The sequence below is a fragment of the Anticarsia gemmatalis genome, chromosome 20, assembly GCF_050436995.1.
Source record: "Anticarsia gemmatalis isolate Benzon Research Colony breed Stoneville strain chromosome 20, ilAntGemm2 primary, whole genome shotgun sequence".
Taxonomy (NCBI): domain Eukaryota; kingdom Metazoa; phylum Arthropoda; class Insecta; order Lepidoptera; family Erebidae; genus Anticarsia; species Anticarsia gemmatalis.
Window position 1 is genome coordinate 1,631,718 of NC_134764.1, and position 25,931 is coordinate 1,657,648.

The 25,931-nt window shown below is 36.1% G+C and overlaps 2 protein-coding genes across 2 annotated transcripts in view; one reads left to right on the top strand and one right to left on the bottom strand.

Moving 5' to 3' along the window:
- Nucleotides 1-1,749: 1,749 nt before the first annotated feature.
- LOC142981862 (coiled-coil domain-containing protein 63-like) lies at nt 1,750-11,658 on the bottom strand. Its single transcript, XM_076127999.1, has 10 exons — nt 11,314-11,658; nt 10,711-10,833; nt 8,996-9,190; nt 8,385-8,524; nt 5,942-6,116; nt 5,307-5,486; nt 4,685-4,835; nt 4,039-4,210; nt 2,343-2,481; nt 1,750-1,878 (listed from the first exon to the last, which is right to left on the bottom strand). Exons 1-10 carry the CDS (start codon nt 11,383-11,385, stop codon nt 1,750-1,752), a joined length of 1,476 nt encoding a protein of 491 aa, XP_075984114.1. The 5' UTR covers nt 11,386-11,658.
- A 2,038-nt stretch (nt 11,659-13,696) lies between these two features.
- The window catches only part of LOC142981398 (bicaudal D-related protein homolog), a 157,745-nt gene continuing 145,510 nt past the window's right edge, over nt 13,697-25,931 (top strand). Inside the window, exon 1 of the mRNA XM_076127293.1 lies at nt 13,697-14,496. Within this exon, the coding sequence (XP_075983408.1) occupies nt 14,056-14,496 (441 nt within the window). The 5' untranslated portion in view covers nt 13,697-14,055. The remainder of the gene's footprint in view (nt 14,497-25,931) is intronic.

Consider the following 25,931-nt stretch of genomic DNA (forward strand, 5'->3'; position numbering starts at 1 on the left):
ATATTCACCACCCATAGCCTTTCTCTATGGGACCATACGATCTTTTACCTACAGCGAGTCGGCGTGCTTCTACGATAGAGGCGTTTACCATTATTATGTTCATCAGAACAGGCTGTGTTTTTGCTAAACCTAACGACATGGAAATTAAATATATATTTAGTTAGGACTGTAAATAAATATGTAACAGTATATGGGTGGTGTGTCTAACCTTTTCACCGCCAGAGTAATATTGAAAATCGGTGTTCCCCACGCCAAGCAATAAATTCCTTCGTTTATACCTACAAAATAATAGTCACGGGAAAAGTGTATATCGATAAAACTTCGATTAATTTTACGTGTTCTTATATTATGAGTAAAAATTGCATAAAAGTACCACAAAATTTTATTGAATTTCTCCCATGTGTCAACTTTACACTACTCAGTACTCATTACCCAAAAATAACAATGATATACACGAACAATTTGCATAAAAAAAGTACTTAATTCAAATATTTTATTCAAAAAGTCACAGCACTAATCCCAGTTGTGACGACACCTTTTGACGTTAAGAAACGCCACTGGCGTGGTCAGCGCTGCGATTTCAAATTTTGCCGCCTTATATTAGAGATGTACCAGTGTGACCCGCTCCTGCTTAGCACGGGTATTTAATAACAATATTTCTCCACTATTTCTTGAATGTAATATTATACATAAAACATTCCTTTTTAATCATTCTATCTATTAAAAAAACGCATCAATATCTGTTGCGTAGTTTTAACGATTTAAGCATACAAATATACTATGTAGTGATAACATATTTCTAATATTGAATAACGACAAAAGTAGTAACTATACCTAAAAGGTACAATAAACATAGATAGTACGTATTGGCATGATAACTGTGTTTTTTTGTTAGTCCTACAACATTAATAATACCTTTATTGTTTGTTTAATGTATTCAAACAATAACTTACCTCTAAATCGTCACTCCTTAAAGATTCTGCTTCAGAATATGTAACATCATCTTCTACACCTAACACTCTCAACAGCTCTTCTGTCGTCATTTGACTTGAAGACATTTTTGTGGCGCAGATGGTGTACGAAAAATTTATTATACACAAGAATTTATGTACCTATTATTAATAACGTATTGCAACAACACTACGAGTGTCCAGCAGCGCGGGTGACGTCAGAGCGCGCCGTCTGATTCCGTCAGTGGCGTACGAAGCACTGTAAGGGATTCCGCTAATAGAGATGCGCGAGAGTTGCCACAAAATGATCGATTTGCACTTATTTAGTCATGAGTTTATCACTAGATATGGTAGTTTTATTACATATTTAGGTTTGTATTGAATCTAATTTAAAACATATCAGACAAAAAATTTTTTTTTCAGAAAGGAGTGAAGTATTTCAATTTGTTTTCGAAATATTGCATAAAGTGTTTAGATTGTAGTCCTTTTCCTTGCACATCACTAGTTGACGCGTCTTCACGTCTGTGGCGTGGATTTGCGGGCTAAATTTATACATTTTGCATGATGATTTACTTTGTTTTTTTTTCAGGTACAACTGTCTAATTATTATATGTCTTTGTGTAATAATGTAATAAATATGTTTAGGTAATAATAACAGGAGAAAGAAAACACTTGAAACGTATTGTTGTATGTTTATTTTGAACTATAAAAAAGTGATATTTTTGACGTGCTATCACGTCGATGGCGTCGTGAGCGATTTTCAATTTTACGTCTCTTAACGTCCGTGGCGGTGAAAAGGCTAAGCCTGTCCGGAGATCTGCGTGGAGGAGCGGTGTCCCGGGGGCCGCGGCGAGGCGGCGGGGCGCGCGCGGCGCCGGCGGCTGGACGGAGGAGTGCGCTCCTTGCCCTCCACGTGGCGCTGCAGGGCCTGCGGGGGGGGGGGGAGATATGTATTTAATCAAACTTATAGAGCTTGTTGTTAGGTAATAATGATGATAATTCCAAGAAAGTGTTTTAAGTGACACACATAAAGATTTTAAAGACGAATTAAAGATGGTTATGAGAACTTTTTCTTTGATTAATAGGTAATTACTAAAGTTTAACTAGGTTTTCAAATTTATTTTTTGTTAGCACGCGATGAACGAATAAACGTTTGTACATAGTTGTTATTAAAGTTAATTTTAACTTGTTGTTTTCAGAAAATCACAGAAACGTTCACCTGGCTATAACTGGTCTTTACTAGTTATTAAACTTAATGAAGGACTTACAAATACTTCAAACAAATATAACTATTTGAAGCCTTTAACGCCGTAAAAAAAAGCTTACTACCTAGGTACGTACCGTATAGTCTAAGAAATTAGTTACCAAAAGCTTTCTTAACATATCTCTTACCTCATCCATACGAATAACGTCGATAATCTCGAGTATCTTCTTTTCTAAACTCTTGATGTATAGACGTGCGTTTGTCACATTTATATCAAAAGGTTTGCCGAGCAGTTTCAATAGCGGAAGAGAATCACAATCCGATGCTCTGTTGATGAAAACACATGCATTAAAAATGAATGTTCACAAATGTTGTTTGTTTGTCTGTCGCATACTCGCATGGTTAGTGGTCAACGTAGTATCAAAGTTGTTCAAGAATCAAGACTTTCGACTTCGATTTTTAACGTGCCCTCTGAAGCACGGAGACGCCCAGTTCAAATACCACTATGCGGTCACCCATCTATGGAATGACCGCGCCAATGGTTGCTTAACCCACAGATCGTTTACCGACCGGTGAGCGCAACTGGCTATTCATTTCATAGTATACATATAATTTAAGATTATCCATATATCCATACTAATTATTACTAATTATTACTAATATTATAAATGCGAAAGTAACTCTGTCTGTCTGTCTGTCTGTCTGTCTGTCTGTCTGCTACTCAATCACGCCCAAACTACCGAACAAATTTGCATGAAATTTGGTATGGATATAGTTTGATACCCGAGAAAGGACATAGGCTACTTTTTACCCCGGGAAAATGACGCATTTCCCGGGAAAATTCAGGTTTCGCCACCGAAGTCGCGAATAATCAATATTATAATGACATTGAATTAACAAAATTCCGTTGTCATGGCAACAGTTTTAATGGCGGATATGCTTTAGCGCGAGTTATATGAGATATAAATAATTTTGAGAATATTTTTCGTGAAAAAAAGCATATTTTGTTGTTAAGGAATAATTAAGCTTTGCATTAGTAAAAAAAAATCATTCACGCGAGCGGAGCCGCACGGGTCAGCTAGTAATATTATAAATGCGAAAGTAACTCTGTCTGTCTGTCTGTCTGCTACTCAATCACGCTTAAATTACTGAACCAATTTGCATGAAATTTGGTATGGAGATATTTTGATACCCGAGAAAGGACATAGGCTATATATCATCACGTTACGACCAATAGGAGCAGAGTACCAGTAAAAAATATAACAAAAACGGGGAAAAATTTCACCCATTCTCTCTTATTGGACGCAAGCAAAGTTGCGCGGGTCAGCTAGTCATAATATAAGTTTGTACAGAATCAACAGTAACTATTATTTACTGATAAATACGTAACATTTAAGGTGGTCGACTAAAATGAATGTGAAGTGAAAAAAATATCTATTTGACACGTCACATAGAATTAACTATACTTTTTTTATCCTGCTACTATCCCACCGCTCGGCAAGGGTATCTCCGAACAAGGAAGAAGTTAGGCCTCGAGTCAAACACGCTGGTCACAAATAGTCACAGATCAGACACGACAACCCGTGTCGATAGATTTCCCTGTATAAAAGACTAGCTGACCCGCGCAACTTCGCTTGCGTCACATAAGAGAGAATGGGTCATAATTTTCCCCGTTTTTGTAACATTTTTCACTGGTACTCTGCTCCTATTGGTAGTAGCGTGATGATATATAGCCTATAACCTTGAAACCTCGATAAATGGACTATCTAACACTGAAAGAATTTTTCAAATCGGACCAGTAGCTCCTGAGATTAGCGCGTTCAACAAAGAAACAAACAAACTCTTCAGCTTTATAATATTAGTATAGATAAATACAATACTAACAGCGCAAGTGAGTATATTTGCTGCAACAAGGTAGCGAGTACTTGTGCACTACGCTCGCAGGTGGCACGTGCCGCCGCCGACGCCGCTCGCTTCTCTTCCAAAGTACTGCGGAGACTCTCGATGCTGTCCTGTTGTTTGTACAGCTTCGCTTGATGCTTGGCTGTCTCTTCATCTGTTAAGAGGTAATCTAGTTAACTGGTCTATTTAACTTACGGGAAACTTATGTATTCAGATGTTCTTAGAAGTAACTTGAACATTGTTTGTGGATGTGCTATAAATAATTTTGAAATATTTTGAAAACGATGTACTTGAATGTAGTTTGTCACTGTAGATATGCTATAGATTTAAGTGCTGTAGTTAGTAGCGTAGTACATTTAGTGAAGTTTTGTTGGCGAATTTTTGTGTAGAATTAGTATTAATAATGAATTATTCCGAAAATTATATTTGGTATAGATTTATTTCGAAGATTATGAAAGATCGATTGAATAGCTGAATAAACAAACAGTGCTAATGAAGTTTATAGCCATCTAAAAACGCGGATTCTGAATCTCACAATCGAGTTTATAATATGGTGAGATGGCAGCGAGATTTCTTCCATAATAAGATGCCATGATTCCATAAGTATGATGGTATAAGTTTTACATACCAATGTTAACTTTAAGCATCTTCACATTATCGCTCAGGTTCTTAAGTTCGGTGTTTACTTCATTGATATAGTTGAACAGTGCGTAATTCTCCTCCTCACGACGAGTGAACTCCTGAATCAGCTTGTCTACGTCTTCTTCACCCGCGAATTCCTTGCAAAAACGTAAGTAAACCTAACCATTACTGTCCCATTATTAGGAAAGGGTTTTCTCCCGAGATGGGATAGGGGTTAGACCTTGAGTCTCCCAAACTGGTGAAATGCGATATGGACTTTGCATTCGTGCGGGGTTGCATCACAATGTTTTGCTCCAAGCTTAAACACTAAACTGGCAAAATAATGTGTATTTTTGATTCTCATAACATCACGCCGCGGTTATACTCGATGTACATAGATAGAGGTGTAAGAAATACATTCACCCACTTTTCGGCCTCTTACAAATAGTCCCATGTGATAGACTCTATTGAGAGAAATATATCGGGCACAACAGCACACTGCGGGCATAAGAACATTCAAGTAGAAGTTAGAAAACCCCAAAAGCACTTTGCCCAACTCGGGGACACGTTATCAGCAGCCGTATACACTAATGCACAAGCCATGGAGGTACTGCATCAAAGTCCCTTACCCGTATAGCATCCAATATATTAACATAATTGTTATAAGCCCTCATCTCTTCCTCCTGCTGCTCCAGTTTCTTGGCCTCAGCCTTCGCGTCAGCGGCCGTGAGGCGCACCGTGCCCTTCGTACGAAGGAACTCTTCGAGCTTCATGCTGTGGTCTAATTGACGTTGGAGTTCGCGGACTTCCTGTGAGATGGGAAAGATAATGTTTATTTTGTTTTAAACATTGGGAGTACGAATAATTATGTGGAGAGCTCATTTGCAATCTAGTCAAATCTAATGGTATGACTATTCTTGTTTGTAATAAATATTTTAATGGCGATACTTTGCCCGACTCAGGAATCAAACCCAGGAACATAAAGGTAGATTAGATAGATAAATTGTCTTATAAATGAAGAAAGGAAAAATGTTGAAATTAAACCCACAATCGCTTGCACAGTAGTAGCTTCGATACTATCGTTTCACACGCATAATCATCAATCATAACTAAAGACTTATACCGAAGTCTTTTAAAGAATATAAAGACTTTTTAAGAATAATATTATCATATTCCTCTAATTCTAATCGATTGAAGTGTGCTCCAAATACACTCATTTTAAATCCCAAAGTACTTAGTGAAAATGGCTCTACGTATATCTTACCAAGCAATGTTTCCTATAATCAAGCGCCGCCTTCTCCTTGAGCGCATCCAGCTTGGAGCACCACTCCTCGCGCTGGTCGTACGTCGTGATGGCTTGTTCCAGCAGTTCGATGATCATTGCCTTCCCATCCATCAGACGTTTCAGCTGGTTCTTCCATAACGTGTTGAAGAATTGACTGGGGACAAAGTACAGAAAATATAGGACTGCCGAGATTTGTTTGTGTTATGTATTTAAATAAAATTGAAGTGTATGTCAGTGATTTCTAAATAATTATGTTTTCTCTAATGCTTTAATGTTTGGCTCCATCCCCTTTCCGGGCTAGTGGTAGATTTAGTAATTGTAATGACTATCATAAGTGTCAATATTTGACCTAAATGAAAATATATTTTGTTTATAGTTACGTAATATTGAAGCGGATATAATCCTTGTTTCTTTTAATTTTTCTCCGCTGCCTCTCTGTCTGTTTGGTTTTGTGGTTCTTGATGTTATCAGGAAGAAATTGATTTTAATTGGACGTTCTTCAATAGAATGTACCCTTGACGGAGGTAGCTGTCTGTACCTATCCAACTTAACTGTTTCTCAAGTAATAGTGTGAAAATATTTGTTTATTACTTAACATACCGCACTATTTTTTTCTCATAAAAGAGCACGTTTGAAGGAACACGAGTAGGCTACATGGGAAATAAGTATTTTCTTTAACCCATTCACTGCCTAGCTGAAAATTAACGACATTACCCAGATTCCGCTGTATTATGATATCAGCCCGCCCATCGGCGGGTCCGGCATCTCGATTAAGTATCCTTGCCCGCCCATCGGCGTTTTTGGCATGTAGCTGTAGATTTCGACATAAACCGTTTCACATGTTCAGTTTACATGTACTGTACCGTGTTTAAAGCGTGTATGTGAAGTTTCCTGCGATATTTGTGATAAAATTGTGACAGTTTTATTGGTTATTAGCTGAAATAGAAATGGAGCATGAAGGTAAGGCATAACTCTCACTTAATTAATCTAAGATGAATCAAAATCATACAATCCTAAAAATTAAGCTAATATATATGTAAAGAAATCTATTAGGCCTTTTAAAAACCCACATATATGTGCCTTTTTTAATTGTCAGGTGTCGTCAATCCTTGGGTACATTAAATTACATACTTAGTTAAAAAAAGTACATTATGCAAATTTGCTTACAATAAATTTTTATCGTTCCTCCTATTTACTATATGTAATATTTTCTTTCTTTTGTTCAGACAATACAACTGAATTTGTTATACACAGGTAAATATGGTTTATGACTTCTGGGTCCTACCATGATCATTATGTCTGCTGTTTTTTCGTGCAAAATGATTTAGCTCGTGCGATATTTGTTTGCGCTTCTGGCCAGAACATTTTTTTTATGCGTGTAGGTTATAAATCTTCTTATTATATTTTATCGACGCAAAACAACATCAATTTCTATTAAAGGTAACTTAATTTTACTTAAAATTTATAATTATAAAATTTTAGTTAAAATTATAGTTCTTATCTAATTTCACAAAAGGTTGTTAAATCCTGAATAAGTGTTATGCCCGCCCATGGGCGGGTTCGGCATGAAAAGTCGGAATTGACTTTTTTCCAAACCTGAGATATCTGCAGGCCGTTTTGATAACGAATAAATTTTAGTAAAACGAATCATTTCACAAAATCTTTCATTTTTCTAATGGTTATTGGCTTAGATATCGGAGGTTAAAATCCAACCGCCCATGGGCGGGCTCGGCGTGTCAGTAAAAACGTTTCACCCGCCGATGGGCGTGCACGGCACTGAATGGGTTAAGACACAGTTGCTTTAGATACTAGCGGGTAACAGAGTTCTTATTAAGTAAAAGGTTAAATAAATAGAAAAGTGTTTACCCTATCACGGTTCCTATACGATGTGGTGCAAAGCCTAAGTTTGTTAGAAAGCGTGACGATGTTAAGTTCTGGAGCGACTTGAGGCCTTTGTTCGCTGATACGCTCTGCTTCAGTTCGAGTCGTTATGATAAATATGCTCAGGATATACGTACGTATAAGTTTCTTGAAGGTGTGTAGTTGAGAGGTTATACAGTTGATTTCTGGGTAATTCTTAATTATAGAATCAGTGTTAAAATATGGTCGATTAATGTGCATTTAGAAAAAAACGTATAAAATTAGTTATTGTCATTTTCAATATAAAAGCATATTGTTGTGTTCCTTTTGAACCATTGAGATATATTTAGTATTTAAAGTAGTGGCTCTCCATTGCGCATCATTTGTTTCATATTGTGTGAGAAGAGAACAAGCAGACGGACAGACAGACTTGCATTCACAAATAGATACTTTTAGCCCTCTACAGCATAGGCCCATATATGGTATTGCACTTTTCATGTCGTATTATTCCTAACCCAAGTATATAGGAACGTTAAATTAAAGTTAAGAATATAAGTGTTACCGGTCTCTTAAAAGTCGGTCTATCTCGAGTCTCATGGAGTAGTTCTCGCTGTTGACAGTGTTAAACTTCTTCATTGCAGTGTCTAGCCGGTTCTCCAGTTGGCTGATCACCATCTGATTGGTTAAGGCGTTTGCGTAGTCCTGAAAAAAAGAAATTAATTGAAAAATACGGTATGATTGACGAGTAAATATATATTTTTGATACTTTTATCTCTGTTTAAGTCAAGCGTACAGAATTAATTCTGCATCGCTGGTACCTACCCACTTTACAAGAAGGGTGAGACAGGCTGTCGGTTTTAAAAACGTCAGCCAAATCCGTTTAAAGCATGATTTTGAGAACGAAAACATGGTTCCGCCCCTACTTAACGTAGGATAAGGCAATTATAAACCACCACACGTAACAGCTAGAATTAAACCACAATTGGTGAGACAGATATATATTTATGAACATAGAATACATGACTTTCATGATGGAGGAACCATTGCTCCACGGACTTCGTCATCTTATTACTAAAGCTAGCGATGACATTTCCCAATTTGGATCTTTCAAAAACCGTATAATTAGGATCTTATAAAATACGAAATGTTTATTTTAAAATTTTCTCGTCTTACCGTGTCACTGCCGGTTCCTTTCGACCTCAGCGCTTTGATCTCTTTCTGCACCTGTTTGAGGAGGAAATCCAGCTCCTTGATAGTTCCTCTGTGCTCCCTCACCTCTGCCGCGTATTTCTCGTGTTCTTTCAGTAAAGTGATCAGCTTCTCCCGGGTGCGAGAGTTTTCTAACAGGTTTGAGGTGCTTTTTGTGAACTGGTAAAGTAAATAATATGAAATTAGTAGGTCTGTGGGTTAAGCAAACCTTGGCGCGGTCATTCCATAGACGGGTGACCGCATAGTTGTATTTGAATGGGACTCCTCCGTGCTTCGGAGGGCACGTAAATAGTCGGTCCCGGTTGTTGTCAAGTAAGATAACAGTCGTAAAGCCATGTCCAAGGCCTTTTGGGCGGCTTGAACAACTTTGACACTAGGTTGACCATTAACCACACTTTTAGTAGTAGTAGAAGTAGTAGAATATTGTTTGTTTTTTTTTATATTTTTCATCGACTTCTTATAGAAGGTCGTTTTTATTGAGAGCGTTTCGTAATAACGTCCTTCGTGAATGTATTTAGCAAACTTGTTCATAAATTATTTGAAACGTAAGTGAGACGAAATCTGCAATATTTGATTGAGTGTGTTTTGATTGGAATTCGTTATAAGAGTTATAGTCGAGGGATAAGAATTAATCTAAGTACTTTTGATATAAGATTTTTATACATTTGGCAAATATCATGTTAAAAGTTTAAGATAAATTCAAAACGTATTTTTGTTGTGTCGAAAGGAATAATATGTCTAAAAGCATAAAATGGTTCTAGATGTAAACATAGATATCTCTAAAAATATTATGATAGATTGGTATGTGAACGACTGCCCGAAATAGCACACACTGCACACTCTCAATGCTATAGTGCCATTGAAATTTTATTACCACTAACGTAAGAAATAAAAATTGCGCATCACAAATAAAAAAATGGTATGTGGTTGTTTTACGTAAATTGAATTCTGGGTTAACGGGGGAAAAATATTAATAAAACGTTTTAAAAAGGTCTGGTGTGTAACTTGTAACCAAAAACTGCACGTTTGGCACAGTGGTTAAAGCGGTCACCTCGCCGCAATAACCGTAGCTCCGCGTGTGTTGAGTTCTAATCCCACCCGGGACAAATATTTGTGTGATGAGCACTAGTATCTGTTCTGAGCCTGGTATCAAATTTATCTTTGAAAAGTATAATAAGTACGTTTATCAGTTATTTGGTTACCATAGTACAAGCTCTGCTTAGTTTGTAATCAAATGACCGTGTGTGAGTTGTCCAATGAATGATATAAAATACATTTTCGCGAAAGTAGCAAAGTAATACGTTTTGATATCTACCAACTCCTGCGTAAAAATGGCGTGATTACATCCATGCGTGTATTAAAAATGTTTCTGGTAGTAAAGAAGAGTTATTATGTGTTTTATGAGTCAAAAGCCCAGCGACGTTATATAAATAAAAAAACATAATAATATACATAAATGACGGTCTCCGTAATGCAGTGGTTAAGGGGTCGCCACGCTATTACCATTGCGTCGGGAGATCGTGGCTTTGACTTCCACACGGGACAATAATTTGTGCGATTCAAAAATAGTTGTTTCTGGTTGTACCTTATTACCGTATTTCGTATGTTTGTTAAAAAAAAACCCGCGGTACAAGAGCAATTCTTAAGAGGTGTCTTTTTAATATAAAAACAGATTGCACCTTTAATTCGAGCATGATTTTCTCGAGATCAGCGTTGAGTGTGTTGATAATGTTCTTCTGCATCCTGAGGGTCGGCTGCACGCTCGTCATCACCGTTGAACGGTCTATCTCCATCACGCGGAACTGGAATACATTATTATTATAAAATTGATATTTTTTTGCTCCTTATGTTGGTGACGATTTACTATTAAGCCGCTCCAAATGTCATAGCTTAGGTATTGATACTAATGTAGCTTTTGTTTGGTTTTTAAATCTATTATGGAAAAGAAAAGAAGTCCGGCTGATTAACTGATTTATATTATTTCCTATACCAATGGGTAGAGGCTATGTAATTAGACATCAAGAACCATGTGAAATGTCAATGAAGGGCTTAAATGTTATCCTAAATAGGATATTTTTGTTTTAAACTTTGACTATTAACATAATTATATAATCCTCTACAGTTCCCGAATTTAGCCGAATTATAGACTACATCCAGACAAAATCCCAGGGAAAGCCTAGGTAGTAGGCTAGGCTACAAACAATCATCATCACAGACATATTCACAGGCAAAACCTGGCAATTCATAAAGAGTTGAGATTCATAGACAGTTTTTCTACCCACCTGTCTCTGTAACTTGGACAGTTCATCTTCAGCTATCTTCTCCATCTCCATATCATCGCTGGGGGCTGCCATCTTTCTGGTTTATCAGTTGAAATTGTCTCTTCAGAGAAACTTGAGTTTGTGCCTACAGCTGGTGGTACTGTTGGATCGATACTGCTAGGTAACGATATGTTTATATTGTTGTGTAGGTTGGGTTTTGCATTGAATTATAAATAGGTGTTTTTTTTTATTTATTTTTTCCTTACCTTGATTGAGTGTCCTACTGTTGGGAAAATGCCTCCCCCTATCTTTTTATATCAGGGTATGTTATGTATTGTTATTGTTCATTAGTAGCGGTGTTAGGGAATTTAGCCTGACTGGCATCTATAGTGCCTAATCTGCTCTTCTAGTGCACGGTTTCCGATGCACATTTAGCGGTAGTTTATCTATATCAAACCGTCATTTTATATGAGCTTGAACGCTATTGAATAGATAAACTACCGCAAAATGTATCTCAGAAACCGGGGTTTAGTCGTTGAATGTTGTCAGATGATTATAGGTACAAGTAAACTATTAGACACAAGAAGATTTCGATTCAAATAAGTAGTTCTAGAAATAACTACGTACAAACAAAAATATACCGATCGATACCCTTTAGGTGACCTAAGAAGCGAAGGAAATCTGGACATAGACACTTTATCCTTATTCTATGTATGTAATAAAATAACTGTATATTATATTACCCGGGTGCCGCCAGGGTGGGCTATTTGTATGATAGGTATTTTAAATGAAATACTGTAAGTTTTACATTTTACTCTTGCTTAATATAAATCAGGTTCACCATTTTCGTTGTAAGTAGTTCAAAACTGGCGTCATACCTGCTTATAACAGCAATGGTACAAGAAACCAGTAACCAGTTGTACAAGACGTGTAAGGATATATCTTCCTGTTTTTGTCATGACGAAATTTAATCTCTGCATGCAACCATGTGACCATGCGTCCGCTAGTCGTCAAGGTTTTTAAGAAATTATTTTGTTGCTGTTTTATTACTTTTTGCAGAATCTTGGTTTTAATAGGTAGGTACGTGATGTGTGAATACTGTATTTGATTCTCGATTTTGGTCAAAAGATTTTGAAAGCTTCTGAAATATTTATTTTGGTATTGCTTGGTTTCCGGTAAGGGTAAACTTATTGTAGTTTTCCCTAGGTTCTTTTTCAGGAGCTGTTCGGATTTTAATCGTACATGTATTTTTCTAAAAAACGTTGATATAAACCCTATTGCTTTTCTCTTTAAAAAGCAATAGGATGTTTTAGTTGATTTCCTAGCTATTACTGAAAAATCAAGAAAGAACATTGTTTGATACGGGATTCGAACTGGCAAACCTTCATACATTGTTCCTTCAACCACAAAGTAATCAAGTAACGCATCTACGTAAACCAGGCCAGTTTTTAAAACACACTTTAATTATAAACGATTATTGGATTAAGTATGAGATCACTTCCTAACATTAACCAACAATAAAAAAATACATTTCGCCATATTGTTTGACCACTCTCTTAGTTCACCTTGATTATGTGTTGCCATCTCACTCGCACTTATTACTTTCTTGTATAGTTTATATACCTGTCTTGCTCACTCGCACGTGTTGATTTGCGTCAAAGATTAGATTGGAGAAGTGGTTTTTCTGTTTGTTTTAAGTAGAAATGTTGAGTTGTTGATGTATAAATAAATGTACGGAGAGTTTTAATTAAAAAAATGTTTTTGCTTTAAATTAGGTCACTACCGTGTTCTTTGATTAGAATAGTTTAATCTATTTTTGGAGTGCAACTAAGATTGTGAATGAATTTAGTTGAAGTGATTTCTTGGAAGGTATGTTACCTGTGTTTCGTAGTAAGTTTAAGATCTAGTTTTTGCTATAGACGTTATTTAAAGCTTTAGGTAAAACGTTGCATGACATGTTATTCACTGTAGTATAGTTAAATATTTATTAACAGTCGCGTAGCTAAGGCACATGTAATGGACAACCTTCTTCCCTTCCAAAATTCCTTGTTTTTTAATTATATCTTTCCATTTTTTTCAATTTTTCATACGATATGTGATGGCTCAGAGTAGTTAATCATATTTTAGTTCCTCGTACGAGTATCCTGCCGATGGTTAGGTGATATGTCCCTTTATATTAAGTACATGAAAGTAATAGATGCGGGTGCATAAATTATCTTCTTGTATTTTAGTCAGAATGTGAAAAATAAATAAAAAAAAACAAACTGAATCTCATTTTCTTTGTATAACAAATCTTTACTAAATTTTTAGCAATATTATTATTTTAAGCACAACCTACACTGTACCTACCGCCCCACCTGGCATTATAATCTGTGTCGGTCGCGGGCTGTTTCACCTCGAAGGTTTCGCAGGCAGTCTGTTGTGTTCGGTCCGTTGTCGAGGCAACATCTGTGTGCCGCCGCGCGCCGCGAGTGTATCGACATAATACAGTGCAGTGCCCGACAGTGACGTGCCGCTGTGACGTGCCAACGTGCCGTGCTCCTACCAGTGAACCGGAAATGTTACCTCTGTGATTACAATAACACGTTATAATGGCATTAAAAAAGGATTTCGACATAAACAGAAACATATTCAAAATAAAACTGCCCAAAAACACCAAGCTCCAACAAGCCATCGAGAAAATATTCAACAAAAAGAACAACTACACCAAAATAGTGCAAAGTTAAATAAATAACTGTTGTGAAAATAAACTCGACAGATTAAATGGCCGGTGAATTTAGTGCACATATTAGTAGAAGTAGTAAAGTTAATAGCGAACCTGAACCACCGGATCGTAACAAATCACCAAACTTTATAACTGATGAAACCGAGTTTGTAGGCAAAGGGGATATTCGGACGTCGACACCAGTCAACAGACATAGAAGAAGTCGGAGTAAGAGTAGCACGAGAGCGACTCCTATACCGCTGAGTTTGTCCGACGAACACTTTTATGAGGATTTGGAGGCTTATGTGAAGGAAATGTCCGCCGCTAGGCAGACTACCACGATGGACGTGGGACAAGAGCAGGACCTGTGGACACAGTTGCAACAGAAAGAGTCGGACCTCCTCCTCGCGGCGGAGCTCGGCAAGGCTCTTCTGGACAAAAATGAGGAGCTGAAGAAAGAGCAGGAGCGCGTAACGGAAGAATACTCCAAAAAACTCGAGGTGAGTTAATCAATTTCACTGTTTGTTACTTGTTTCGTGCACGCAACGCGTGCACCAGCACATTTGCAGTGGCAAATGACAACAAACAAATTGAGACTTTATTAATACATCGATAAGGTTTAGTTATAATTATTTTTTGTGAGTTATTTTTTAGAAAGAGTGTCGAGTTTGTTGTGCAATTTGCGCTTTTGTTTATGTCCTTTCGTTGGTCGCTGTTTCGTGTGTTTTATTGAAACAAGGTAATATTTTGGTGTGGTTGTGTTGGTCTGTTGGTCACTAAGTGGAACGCTTTCATTTGATTCTAGATTATGATTCACGGTTTAAATAAACTTGTTTGATTGTTGGCGCGGACTATTGTTTGCTTCTAAGTGGGATCTTTTAAGATTTTACTTTTCTATTTAGAATTTAAATTGTATAGGATTCAACGGTTTTTGTTACTTTCGCGTTTCGTAAGTTATTTCGGTGGATTGGGAAACGTGAAAACTATTCTATTTGTGTATTTTTCTAACACTTTGATTTAAAGTGCTCAGTAGTTTACTTTTAGTGGTTTTTCGATTGAATCATGTTATCTTGAGTTTTTAACGTTAAATTAGTCACTTATTTAAGCCTGTCTAGAATATAGCAAATCTTGCATTAAAATAACGAAGGTTTTTTTTTAAACTAGATAATTACTTTAATGATTCATATACTTGACATTTGAAAAAGTACGTTAGTCACGACTTATATTTTGATCACGTTTGCGTTAACGAACAGTAATCAAACTTATATTGATTGCGGCCGAACGTTTACTGATAAGTTTTGATTGTGTTAACGCGTTTAATTTCGTTAGGTATGGTTTGGTATTTCGGTAGAACTAATAGGAAACAATATTTAATTCCTTCTTTTACACGTGCCCAAATACAAGCCCATTATTTAAGATAAATATTATAAAAGCCTTTTATTTATTTTTATAAATTAAGTAGTACATAATATTTAAATCACGGATATCGTTTTAATTCCTTTGCAATTTAGAACACAAGCAATTTTTTTAACTGGCAACAGAATGACATGTACAATTAAAATAAACGTGCTCTTTTTAATTGCAGTTAATTATTTTCTCGTCATTATCCTTCAGTATAAATGATTATGACATTAACCTATCATGTTCTGCAAATGATTCAAATGACCCTAGTAATTATGGAAATATGATGTTTTTTGTTGCATAATATTTGAAATAAGTATGCGTAAATGTTGTACTAAATGCTCTGTTTTCTCTTTTGTATTTGTGTTTGATATTAAATAAATAAATAAATAAATATTTGAATGCATATTCCTATGATACGACTTAAACTTTGAGTTGTCTCTTTTAGAAAAGGAATAGAATATGAACTTATATTTTGAATCTATGTTTAAATATTTAGTTTAAAATAAGTTTAAGGGGAAAATAATGGTTAGTATGCTTTAAGTTGTCTAGATAGTTTTTAGTGTTATACACAAAACTCTGTATAGTGTAATTTATTTCAGTAATTAATCCTTGGAAATCTCTTTAAAATTACACACAGATTTCGGATAATACCACTAAAAATACTTTGGCAAAGCTCACAAGGTTATAACATAGGTAACAATTTTAGCGATAGTATAGTAGTATTTTAGTGCAGTATTAAAAGTGTTAACACCATCTATAATATGTCTAACATGTCTCTCACCACAAACGTCTAGAATATAAATTCTCGACGCATAAAGATCAACTAGGATATTAGTAATGCGAAAACTATCTCTGAATCGATAAACGCCATATCAATTGATAAACCAAGCCTATTTCTTCTCTCCACTGAAATTCCACGTCTATCAGGCTTGGTATTATCAATATTATCTAATCAGATACAGTTGATATAAAGATGTTATCTCAAGAGATGGACCAATTCGTCAAGGTGATTGGGTATTTGTAACATATGTTTTGATGCTGTAAAATACGGGATTTTTTAATTTTCTACTAATACTAGCTGACCCGCGCAACTTCGCTTGCGTCACATAAGAGAATCAAAATTTTCCCCGTTTTTGTAACATTTTTCACTGGTACTCTGCTCCTTTTAGTTGTAGCGTGATGATATATAGCCTATAACCTTCCTCGATAAATGGACTATCTAACACTGAAAGAATTTTTGAAATCGGACCAGCAGTTCCTGAGATTAGCGCGTTCAAACAAACAAACAAACAATCAAACAAACAAACTCTTCAGCTTTATAATATTAGTATAGAAGTATAGATTATTAAACTAATCGAAAGCTTAATAAATTTCTTCAACTAAGATTTAGTTTTATTGTAGGAAATAAGAGAAAATGCAAAGAAAAAGACATATATTTCGTGTGCTTTCGTATATTTTGTTTCGCATAGTAAGGTAAACAATTACCCTCTTATTCATAAACGCACTATAAACCTTTTTTAGTTCAAACACTACTATAATATGTTTTCTCTTTTTCATTTCGCTTAGGAGTGACAGAAACTAAACGTTTTATAAGCCTTTCATAACTATATATATTTTTATAAATAAGAGAATTCGTGAAATGTAAAAAAGGTATTTATTTGTATATACAAATAGCTACATTTCGCCAGTTTGCAATAGATTTACTTACACAAATGTACCTTGATGCGTCATTATTATCGCATCACAATATTTACCCAAACCATTGTAATTAATATTATCTATCAGATAAGGTTATAGATAAGTTAGTACTAATTGCATTATGAGCAACACCTAGATGTGATGATATTGCTATGAGTAATAGTACTTTATAGTGACCGCTAATCTATACTGTTGATGATTTCGTAGAAATATTGATGTTAGTTAAGTTTAGCTATAAAGGAGGTATGAAAATGAACGAATGTTTATGCATTAGTTTATTTTCATAGAAAACCGTTTCCTTTGTGGTCTTGATTGTAGTGTACACGCTAATCACGAGGTATGCGGTTTGATTCCCGAGTCAGGCAAGTTGGTTTTAGGTTTGTCTAATTTCTGTAAGTGTATTCTTAATAGTAGCTTTCATTTAGGTAACGAGCCCAGTAAATGTCATTAAGCTCGTTCCCTATTTCATTAAACTCATATAGTTAGTGGCGAAATGTAGTGTATTTAATTCACTTGAGCCTTCAAAATCGGCTATAACAGATGTTATTAATATCAAAATATGCATTTACTCTGTAAAATACACTTTTTATTACACACATAAAAGCATTTTTTGACCATTCCCTTAAAATATCAGGTAATAAAAGTATCGTCTATTCTTGCCTGCCAAGAAATTCGTACCAACGTTGTTTTAAAAAAGATTAGTTAATCTAGGAAGACGTTTCCTCCACTTTGCATCACAATAGACGTAGACAAAAACACTCGTCAAACATAACGATTTACTTCGCAACAATACAAGATACTTCTGACTAGTTTTTGTTATTTGTCCGTTTGTTACAAATATTTACTTTGATGATACAATTGGTTGACGATGTTGAAAGTGGGTACAATTTAATTCAAGAAAAATCTATACTAATATTATAAAGCTGAAGAGTTTGTTTGTTTGTTTGAACGCGCTAATCTCGGGAACTACCTACTGGTCCGATTTCAAAAATTCAGTGTTAGATAGCCCATTTATCGAGGAAGGCTATAGGCTATATATCATCACGCTACGACCAATAGGAGCAGAGTACTAGTGAAAAATGTTACAAAAACGGAGAAAATACGATTCTCTTATGTGACGCAAGCGAAGTTGCGCGGGTCAGCTAGTGTATGGAATAAGCTCCGATACTCAGTGGTTATGTTTTATGCTACCTTTGCGCGTCTCAGTCTCATCTTCGGTTCAATTTCCATTACTTGATTTGTGTGCGTTTTCAACTAAGTTCGGTTTCGTTTCGTCGTCTATTTTACACAAGAGTTATCGTGAAACAATTCGTATTAAGCACTTATTTATACTGAAAACGCAGTGCAGTTTATTGGACTGAATTTTCTGCTGCCACTTTTTGTGTAAATAATTTCGACGTTTTGATAGATATCAGATAGATATTACGTATCTTTCAAAAACGTAAAGCTACACTACGAATATTGAAGGCGTATAAAATTCTGTATACTATAAGTAGATAAGCAGTAAAATATACTAAGTACATATTTTCTTAACATCTTCCGTGTTGACTGTTCCATCTACTTAATACATAATTAGTATCATTACATTCCATCGTTAGAAAAGTGAAAACCAAACATAAACTTGAGAAAAACATTGGTATTCTGCATTCAAGGAAATTGCTAGTTTACGTATTAAATACCATAAGTATGTTTTAAAACAACTAGTATTATTTCTAGTATTTTTCCGTTATTGTAACACAGAATTGATTCAAAATGTTTGTAATATATGCAACCAAAGGCTTACTCTGGCTTTACCCAGGCTACATTGAGTTAAACTTAATAAATTATACGCTTAAAACTTTCTTAAGAATTCCTCTATCTGTTGGTGAATGCCGCATGAAAATCCATTCAGTAGATTTTAAGTAAGGCGCTGTCCCCACGGGCGAGAGAATCGCGGCGATATTATCGTCGTGCCACGTATTTCTATACACTCTCTATGGAACCGTCTCCACACGGCGATAATATCGCCGCGATACGACGAGTGTCAACGAGCGTGCGAAACGTCAATACATCGTCGCTAGTCGGCCGCGACAAGCAGCGAGTCAAATGCAGCGTCATTTGTTTTCAATGTTGGCTCTTGTTTCGAGAAGCTTTTTAAACAAGGAAAACGCGGGCTACGAGTCGCGACGATACGCGGCGGAATTATCGCTCGTTCGTGGAGATTGTCCGACGATACAAGGGCGGACTCGTCGCGATTCTCTCGCCCGTGGAGACAGCGCCTTAGACAGCAGACAGACAGATAAAACAAGAGTACTTTAGTTTTATATTTTCTTCTGCCTCCGTGGCACAGTGGTTTAGGTAACCATGCCGCTACTATTGCGTCAGGAGGTCGTGGCTACGATTCCCACAGGGGGCATTTTTTTGTGCGATCCACTAATAATAATTGTTTCGAGTCTGGTTGTACGTTGAGTCCGTTGTTTTTATGTTTGTAAAAGTTCCCGCGACACAAGAGCAATACTTCTTTTAAAAACAAAAATGTAGTGATAGATTCGTTTTAGTATGATTACCCTAAACAAAATGACAGTCATCTAACTGAAATATTACTACAGGTACCTACAAAACCAGTTTGTCATTTCCTTCAACAACAATTCATTGATTCAGCAACTAATTTGGGAACTACACAGAATACTGTAGTCTATTGTCGTTGTAACCAGGTCAATAATCCTAGGCGCGGTCAGACAGTTACTAACACTAGTATACTACTGATAAATTAAATATTTTTTTGGATACTAAGTAAATAATTTAATAGATACCATTATGATCTTTAGTTGACTTTTTGATACTGTTGCTCGATTCTCTACTACTATCGACTACCCACAATCGGCTTGTCATCAAGAAATTTTGTATGCAAATCTAATCAGCGCCTCTGACGGGCGTCGTAGGAATTATTTTGGCAGCACATTCTGAATGTCAAACTTTCGACACTCGACAGTACCGACTGTACAGAATCGGCCTGTTTAGTAATGTATACTTTCTTGTAAAATTTGCCATTTCTGAGCATAAGTTTGATTAGTAGTCAAAGCAATCACTGTGATTTAATAGGTCTATTAGTTTATTTGAGTCGATTCGGTGCCTTCAGTTTTAAGGGTACGTATGGTGTAACTTTACATGGGACTAACAATAATAGCGAAAAGTGGGTTTTTTTACACCTCTACGTCCACACTTTCGGGTATAACAGGCGTGATATTATGTACAAAAAATATGTATTAAAGAAATATTACAGTAGGTATAACACTCCCAAGACTACATCAACACAAGTTTCTTAAATAAAAAAAAGCGTGGTATTTTATTATATTTGCAAGCCTAATACAAACAAATTGCAAATTTCATCAACAATCAACGATAATGTTCCCAAGCCTGCAATTATTAATTAATTTTAATTAGTGCCCTGATAGCGATCTCGCGAGGCCTTGTGCGGTAGACAAAAGAAATTGTATGCGTGCTTATACCGCACTACTAGTTAGTTATAAATATTGTTAGTTTTACACTGTCTTGGTAGTAATATAAGAATTTTGTTATGTAAAATAGGAGATTTGTTGACTCGTTAGTTAGTACATTGAAGGAAATAATAAAAGTTCTTTTTTAATTTTTTTATGATATCTCCCGCACTAAGAATTGCTCTTGTGTCGCGGGGACTTTTACAAACACACAAATAACGGACACAAAGTACAACCAGACCCGAAACAACTATGAGTGGATCGCACAAATAATTATTCCGTTTGGGATTCGAACCTACGACCTCCCGACGCAGTGGTAGTGGCGGCGTGGCGATACTTAAATAATTGCTTGTATGTTTGTAAAAGTCCCTGCGACACAAGAGGAATTTTAAGTGCAGGAGTTGTGTTTAAAAAAATGTATTTGTGATAAATGTCCCTTGTAAATACTATGTGATTTAAAAGCCGCAGTTTTACGGCTTCTGAATAAATTTTACATTACTAGCATTTATAAAACAAAAGAAATGATAAATCCTATTATTTGTGTAGGTGTAAAAACATGACATTAATGGTGTTGACGTCACACAATAATATTTACGCGGTTATCAGAAAGAGATTAGTCATTGATTATACGTTATCAATCTAATGGTGATGAATGATAACGTAGAACTTTATTTTTATGAGTAATTGTATAACTGATCGATTAAAAGGCTGTTTTGTATTAATGTTCAGAGTTACAATATAATTCTAACATTTTTTTTCAATATTACGAAAACTTTAACTAACGATAATTTCAGAATTAACAAAAATTGTATGTACATGTTTGTGTGTGACAAAGTCACATCTCTCCTATTCTAAGGGGTTTATTATTGCAGATTTTCAGCAGTATAGGCCAGAAGGCGTAGACATACATTAAAATGCGGTGACAGCCACGTATGATGGCCATATTCATTAAGCATAGGCGCCCGTGATCTATGCCGATTTTACAGGCTTTTTAAAACCATAAGCCCGATTCTCTACCACTATCGAACATCGACAACCGGCTAGCATTAAAAAAAAAATGAATAAAAAAACTGATCAGTGCCTCTAGCGAACGTCGTAGAAACTAATTTTGCAGTACATTTTAAACGTCAAACTCTCAATACTCAATGGTTCCAATTGTAGTGAATATTGGTACAGGTTTCGACCCACAGGAGCGGAGTACTGTCATATCAAACAGTTTTTTTAAACTTAATGTAATATGCATAAAACACATTCACATTTTCATAAAACCCAAACGTGATGTTATAAAAAATACAAATTATAATAGTTATGTACTGCCGTTTACGTAGTCGGCACCAGTGAGATTGTACCGTTATTGTGAATCATACAACAAAGACTTTATGATCAAATTGTGTTGTATATATGAAGGTCGAACGGTTATTACTGGGAACAATTTGACTGGACGGCGTGAAAGTTGTGAGTTTTATTTTGATAAGTATTGATGGATTTGTGTAGAAATAGAGATTAAACCTTATTTAATTCATTTCTGTTCATCATTCATCTATTGGATTCTGTCCTCTCTTGTCTACTGTTATAGCTCTTTGGAAAATAATAATGATCTTGAAGGTTTTTGGAAAAATGATCGTGACGCCTGGAGTCATACCCTAGCTGGCGGTGTCACTGCTCACGATACCACCTGGCTCAGCCACCTAGCACAGAAACGTGTCCTACGACACCAACGTACCGCAACCACCTCATCTTCCTCTGGTACTTTTATCTGTCGCAAATGTGGTCGCGCTTGCCACTCCCGCATAGGCCTTTTCAGCCACGAACGAAAGTGCACTAATTGTACCTGACGCCACCTTAGTGCTCATTCACGTTGACTCGCGGGCGCGGTGGCGGGCGCGGTCGCGAAATATCAAACATATGGCGATGTACCGAAGTGTTCACGTACAAACCGTTCGCGCGGTCTAAGTCGCGGGCGAGCTAGCGGCGTCGCGCGCGGCCCGCGTGGCGCGCTCGCGGCAATATCAAACGCGTGAAGATGTTCGTGTGTGTTCACGTCGAACTAGCGGTGGCGGGCGCGATTCACTCGCGATGTCAAGTAAGATAAACCAGTTTGAGCCAGTTTGAGCCAAACGCCCGCCTGGCGGCCAACGTGAACACAAAACGCCACGTCCCCGCGCTCGCGACCGCCACCGCGCCCGCGAGTTCCAACGTGAACAAGCACTTAATCTTCTGCATGTATTCGGCCAATGAAAGTTTTTGGAAAAGAAATGGCTAAGATGAACTCTGCACCACATAATTCGGTCCAGCCATTTTAATTCTATTCAGTACTAGCTGACCCGCGCAACTTCGCTTGCGTCACATAAGAGAGAATGGGTCAAGATTTTTCCCGATTTTGTAACAATTTTTATTGCTTCTCTGCTCCTATTGGTCGTAGCGTGATGGTATATAGCCTATAGCCTTCGTCGATACATGGACTATCTAACACTGAAAGAATTTTTCAAATCGGACCAGTAGTTCCTGAGATTAGCGCGTTCAAACAAACAAACAAACAAACTCTTCAGCTTTATAATATTAGTATAGAAGTATAGATTCTGTAATATTTCCAATTGTTGAATCTCCCAGAATTAAAATAAACTTTCAAAGGTTTGTTGTTGTTGTTGTGATGAGACTGAATTAGTCTCAACATTGTTTAAACTACCAAAAGGTCTTTGATGAGGCTTACTTTTAACGAGCCTGTTTAACTAAACAATGAGATGATTTGTTAGAATATAAAAATGAGGAGTTTCAAACATGCGTGCCAAAAAATATTTTATTGTTTATCGACTGATCAGTGTAATAGGATTGTAATGAATTCTGTTTGCCTAGGCAAAATTCCAAGCTACATTTTGTTACTAGTCCTACAATACAAGTTGCACTCAAGACCACCTAGTCTCACTAACAATGGCAGACCATAACCGACATGAAATATGAGGTATTGTTGCTAACATACTTCATGCTAATATATTAAAGGGTAAACAGATCTGTAACATGTCCATAAGAGAGATGAATTATTGCTTATTGTGGTCCTAGAAACAAACGACTAGTTTTTAAGGGCTTAGGTAACGTGCCCTACATATAAGTTAAGGTTTTTTGTAAAATAAGGGCGAATATGATTTTATTTATCTATGTTAGGGTATTTCTCGGTAAAAATTTATGTTTCTGCTAAATTTGTCTTAGTTTAGTAGTTGAGTTGTGAAACTGTAACACACACAGAGAGTCGACAGTTGTTTTTTTTACGAGAGTTGTCTGAATAACTTTTAATTTTTCTCTCTGCTCCCCGTTTTTTACAACCGGACCTTAGGACTATCTAACCACCATTTTTACGTTTTCCATCGCTGTCGTATATTCTTTCAATTTAAACTATCAAGACTAAAAAGTCTCACAGATTTCAATAACAAAGTGACAGGTCTCCGACCTCGAGTATCAAAGTTTTTCTCAACTGTTTTTTTCACTCTTTATTTCATTGTTAAATCAGTTTAGTTCCAATTATTCAAGTTATATTATTAAATTCTAATTCGCGATTTCCATTGAAGTTTTTAATTTTAGACGTTTTCAACCTTAACCTCATTTTCGCGAACAATAAGATTGTGTTTGACGGAAATATGTTAAACAACTCAGCATAATATAAATCTAACACTCACACTTATATTGAAACCGCAATTAAAATAAGATAGGTTTCCCATCTATTTCTTGGCCGTGGTGCCGTTGCTTAACTTCCTTGATCATATGATTGCTCTTGCGTCACTTAGCTGAGTGATCTGTTACTATTGCAACATAAAGAAAAGAGAATAATTTCCAGGTCTTTCCGACATGAAATAATTGTTGTTATTTTGCGTGGTAGTTTCAACTTTAAAAAACGTTCTTGTTTTGCAAAAATGCCTTAACCTAAAACTTTAAACAAGTTAATAGTCTTATTTGAAGAGATTTATCTATACAATAACTACCGAATTCAAAATCTTTACCAATCCATACTATCCTTACCTTGCTAGCGACAAAAGCATCTAAGCATGTACGTTTGTTCAACGACATAAAACGGCTCTATGAATTTCAATGCAATTCCACACAAAGGTAGCTTATAACCTCTTGATACGATAAAGCCTTTCTTTAGAGACGAAGTCACGCTTCCACCTAGTTTAAAGCAAAGTAAAAGTCAAATATGCTTTGTTTCATAAACTTTAACAAGTATTTGAAATCGTCATAGTATCTTTTATCTACCACCGTTTCGGAAAAACTGTTGCTCGTAAGAAGAAACGGCAAGAAGTGAGTAATTTGCCGTATCTGCTTGCTTGCTTGCTTTTTGAAATGTCAATATCTTTAAATATATAATTCTTCTGTAAGTGTGTATGTCACTGAACTTCTCTTAAACGACTGGACCGATTTTGATGAAATTTTTTGTGTGTCTTCAAGGGGATCTGAGAATGGTTTAGATTATTAAAAAAAAATTCAAATAAAGACGTGTAGACAGGACAACGTCTGTCGGGTCCGCTAGTTTTTATATATAAATCAGTCTCATACATTCTCTCAATACACGTCATTGCGGTCACCGGACTGGTATATCTAGACATCTGGCACGGATTGACCTCAAACCGGTCCCACCGGTTGATCAAGCCCTTGACTTCCTGCAACAACGCAGAATTCGACTCCATATTACTGCTATTTTGTAATCTTTTGTCTCTTTCTAACCAGTTTAAAACTCGTGGGAAGAAAAGAGATAGCAAGATGACGTGTTATTTGCGTTTTTTGAAAAATGGTCGGCGCTTTTGACGCCTTTAAGGATTGTTTTTTTTGGGAAATGTGTAATTTTCGTAAGTGTTTAACTGTAACTTGAATGCGTGTTTTTTTTACTGAGCCCTGGTTTTGGTGGAATTATGAGTTCTGGTTTTTCAATGCTCTTAACTTTGTTGCGAAGTTCAGTGTCCTCGAGAAAAGTCGTCCAATTTTCAAACATGCTTTGCATAGTGAATAAGCGTTTTTAAAAAAGTTTTTTAAGGAAAACGATTGATTTTGATCTTCGGTCGAAATGATGGACTTTACTGTCCTAATACAAAATTAACACTGAAGTTTTCGGTTAACCGTCGTTTACAACCTGTATATTATAATTTTTCAACATTATTTTTTCTTACTTTATTAGTGTTACTTGGTGTATGAGGAATGTTACAATTTTCTGTCTACAATTTCAAGCACCTTAACATAATAAAATACACATTATACCATACAAAAATACCAGTACGGAAGAACAAACCATAAAGCCATACAAAATTAATGGTACAATTTACGTCCGATTTTTGAGGTTGAAGCGAATGGGTCAAAATGATGGCTTCATTGACCTC

What these genes read in the sequence shown, in the direction of transcription:
- LOC142981862 (XM_076127999.1), bottom strand. Translation starts at nt 11,385, where the DNA reads ATGGCAGCCCCCAGCGATGATATGGAGATGGAGAAGATAGCTGAAGAT. An exon ending in TGTCCAAGTTACAGAGACAG is followed by an intron (nt 10,834 to 11,313) that starts GTGGGTAGAAAA and finishes AATGTATTCCAG; the next exon opens with TTCCGCGTGATGGAGATAGA. An exon ending in GATGCTTAAAGTTAACATTG is followed by an intron (nt 4,211 to 4,684) that starts GTATGTAAAACT and finishes ACCTCTTAACAG; the next exon opens with ATGAAGAGACAGCCAAGCAT.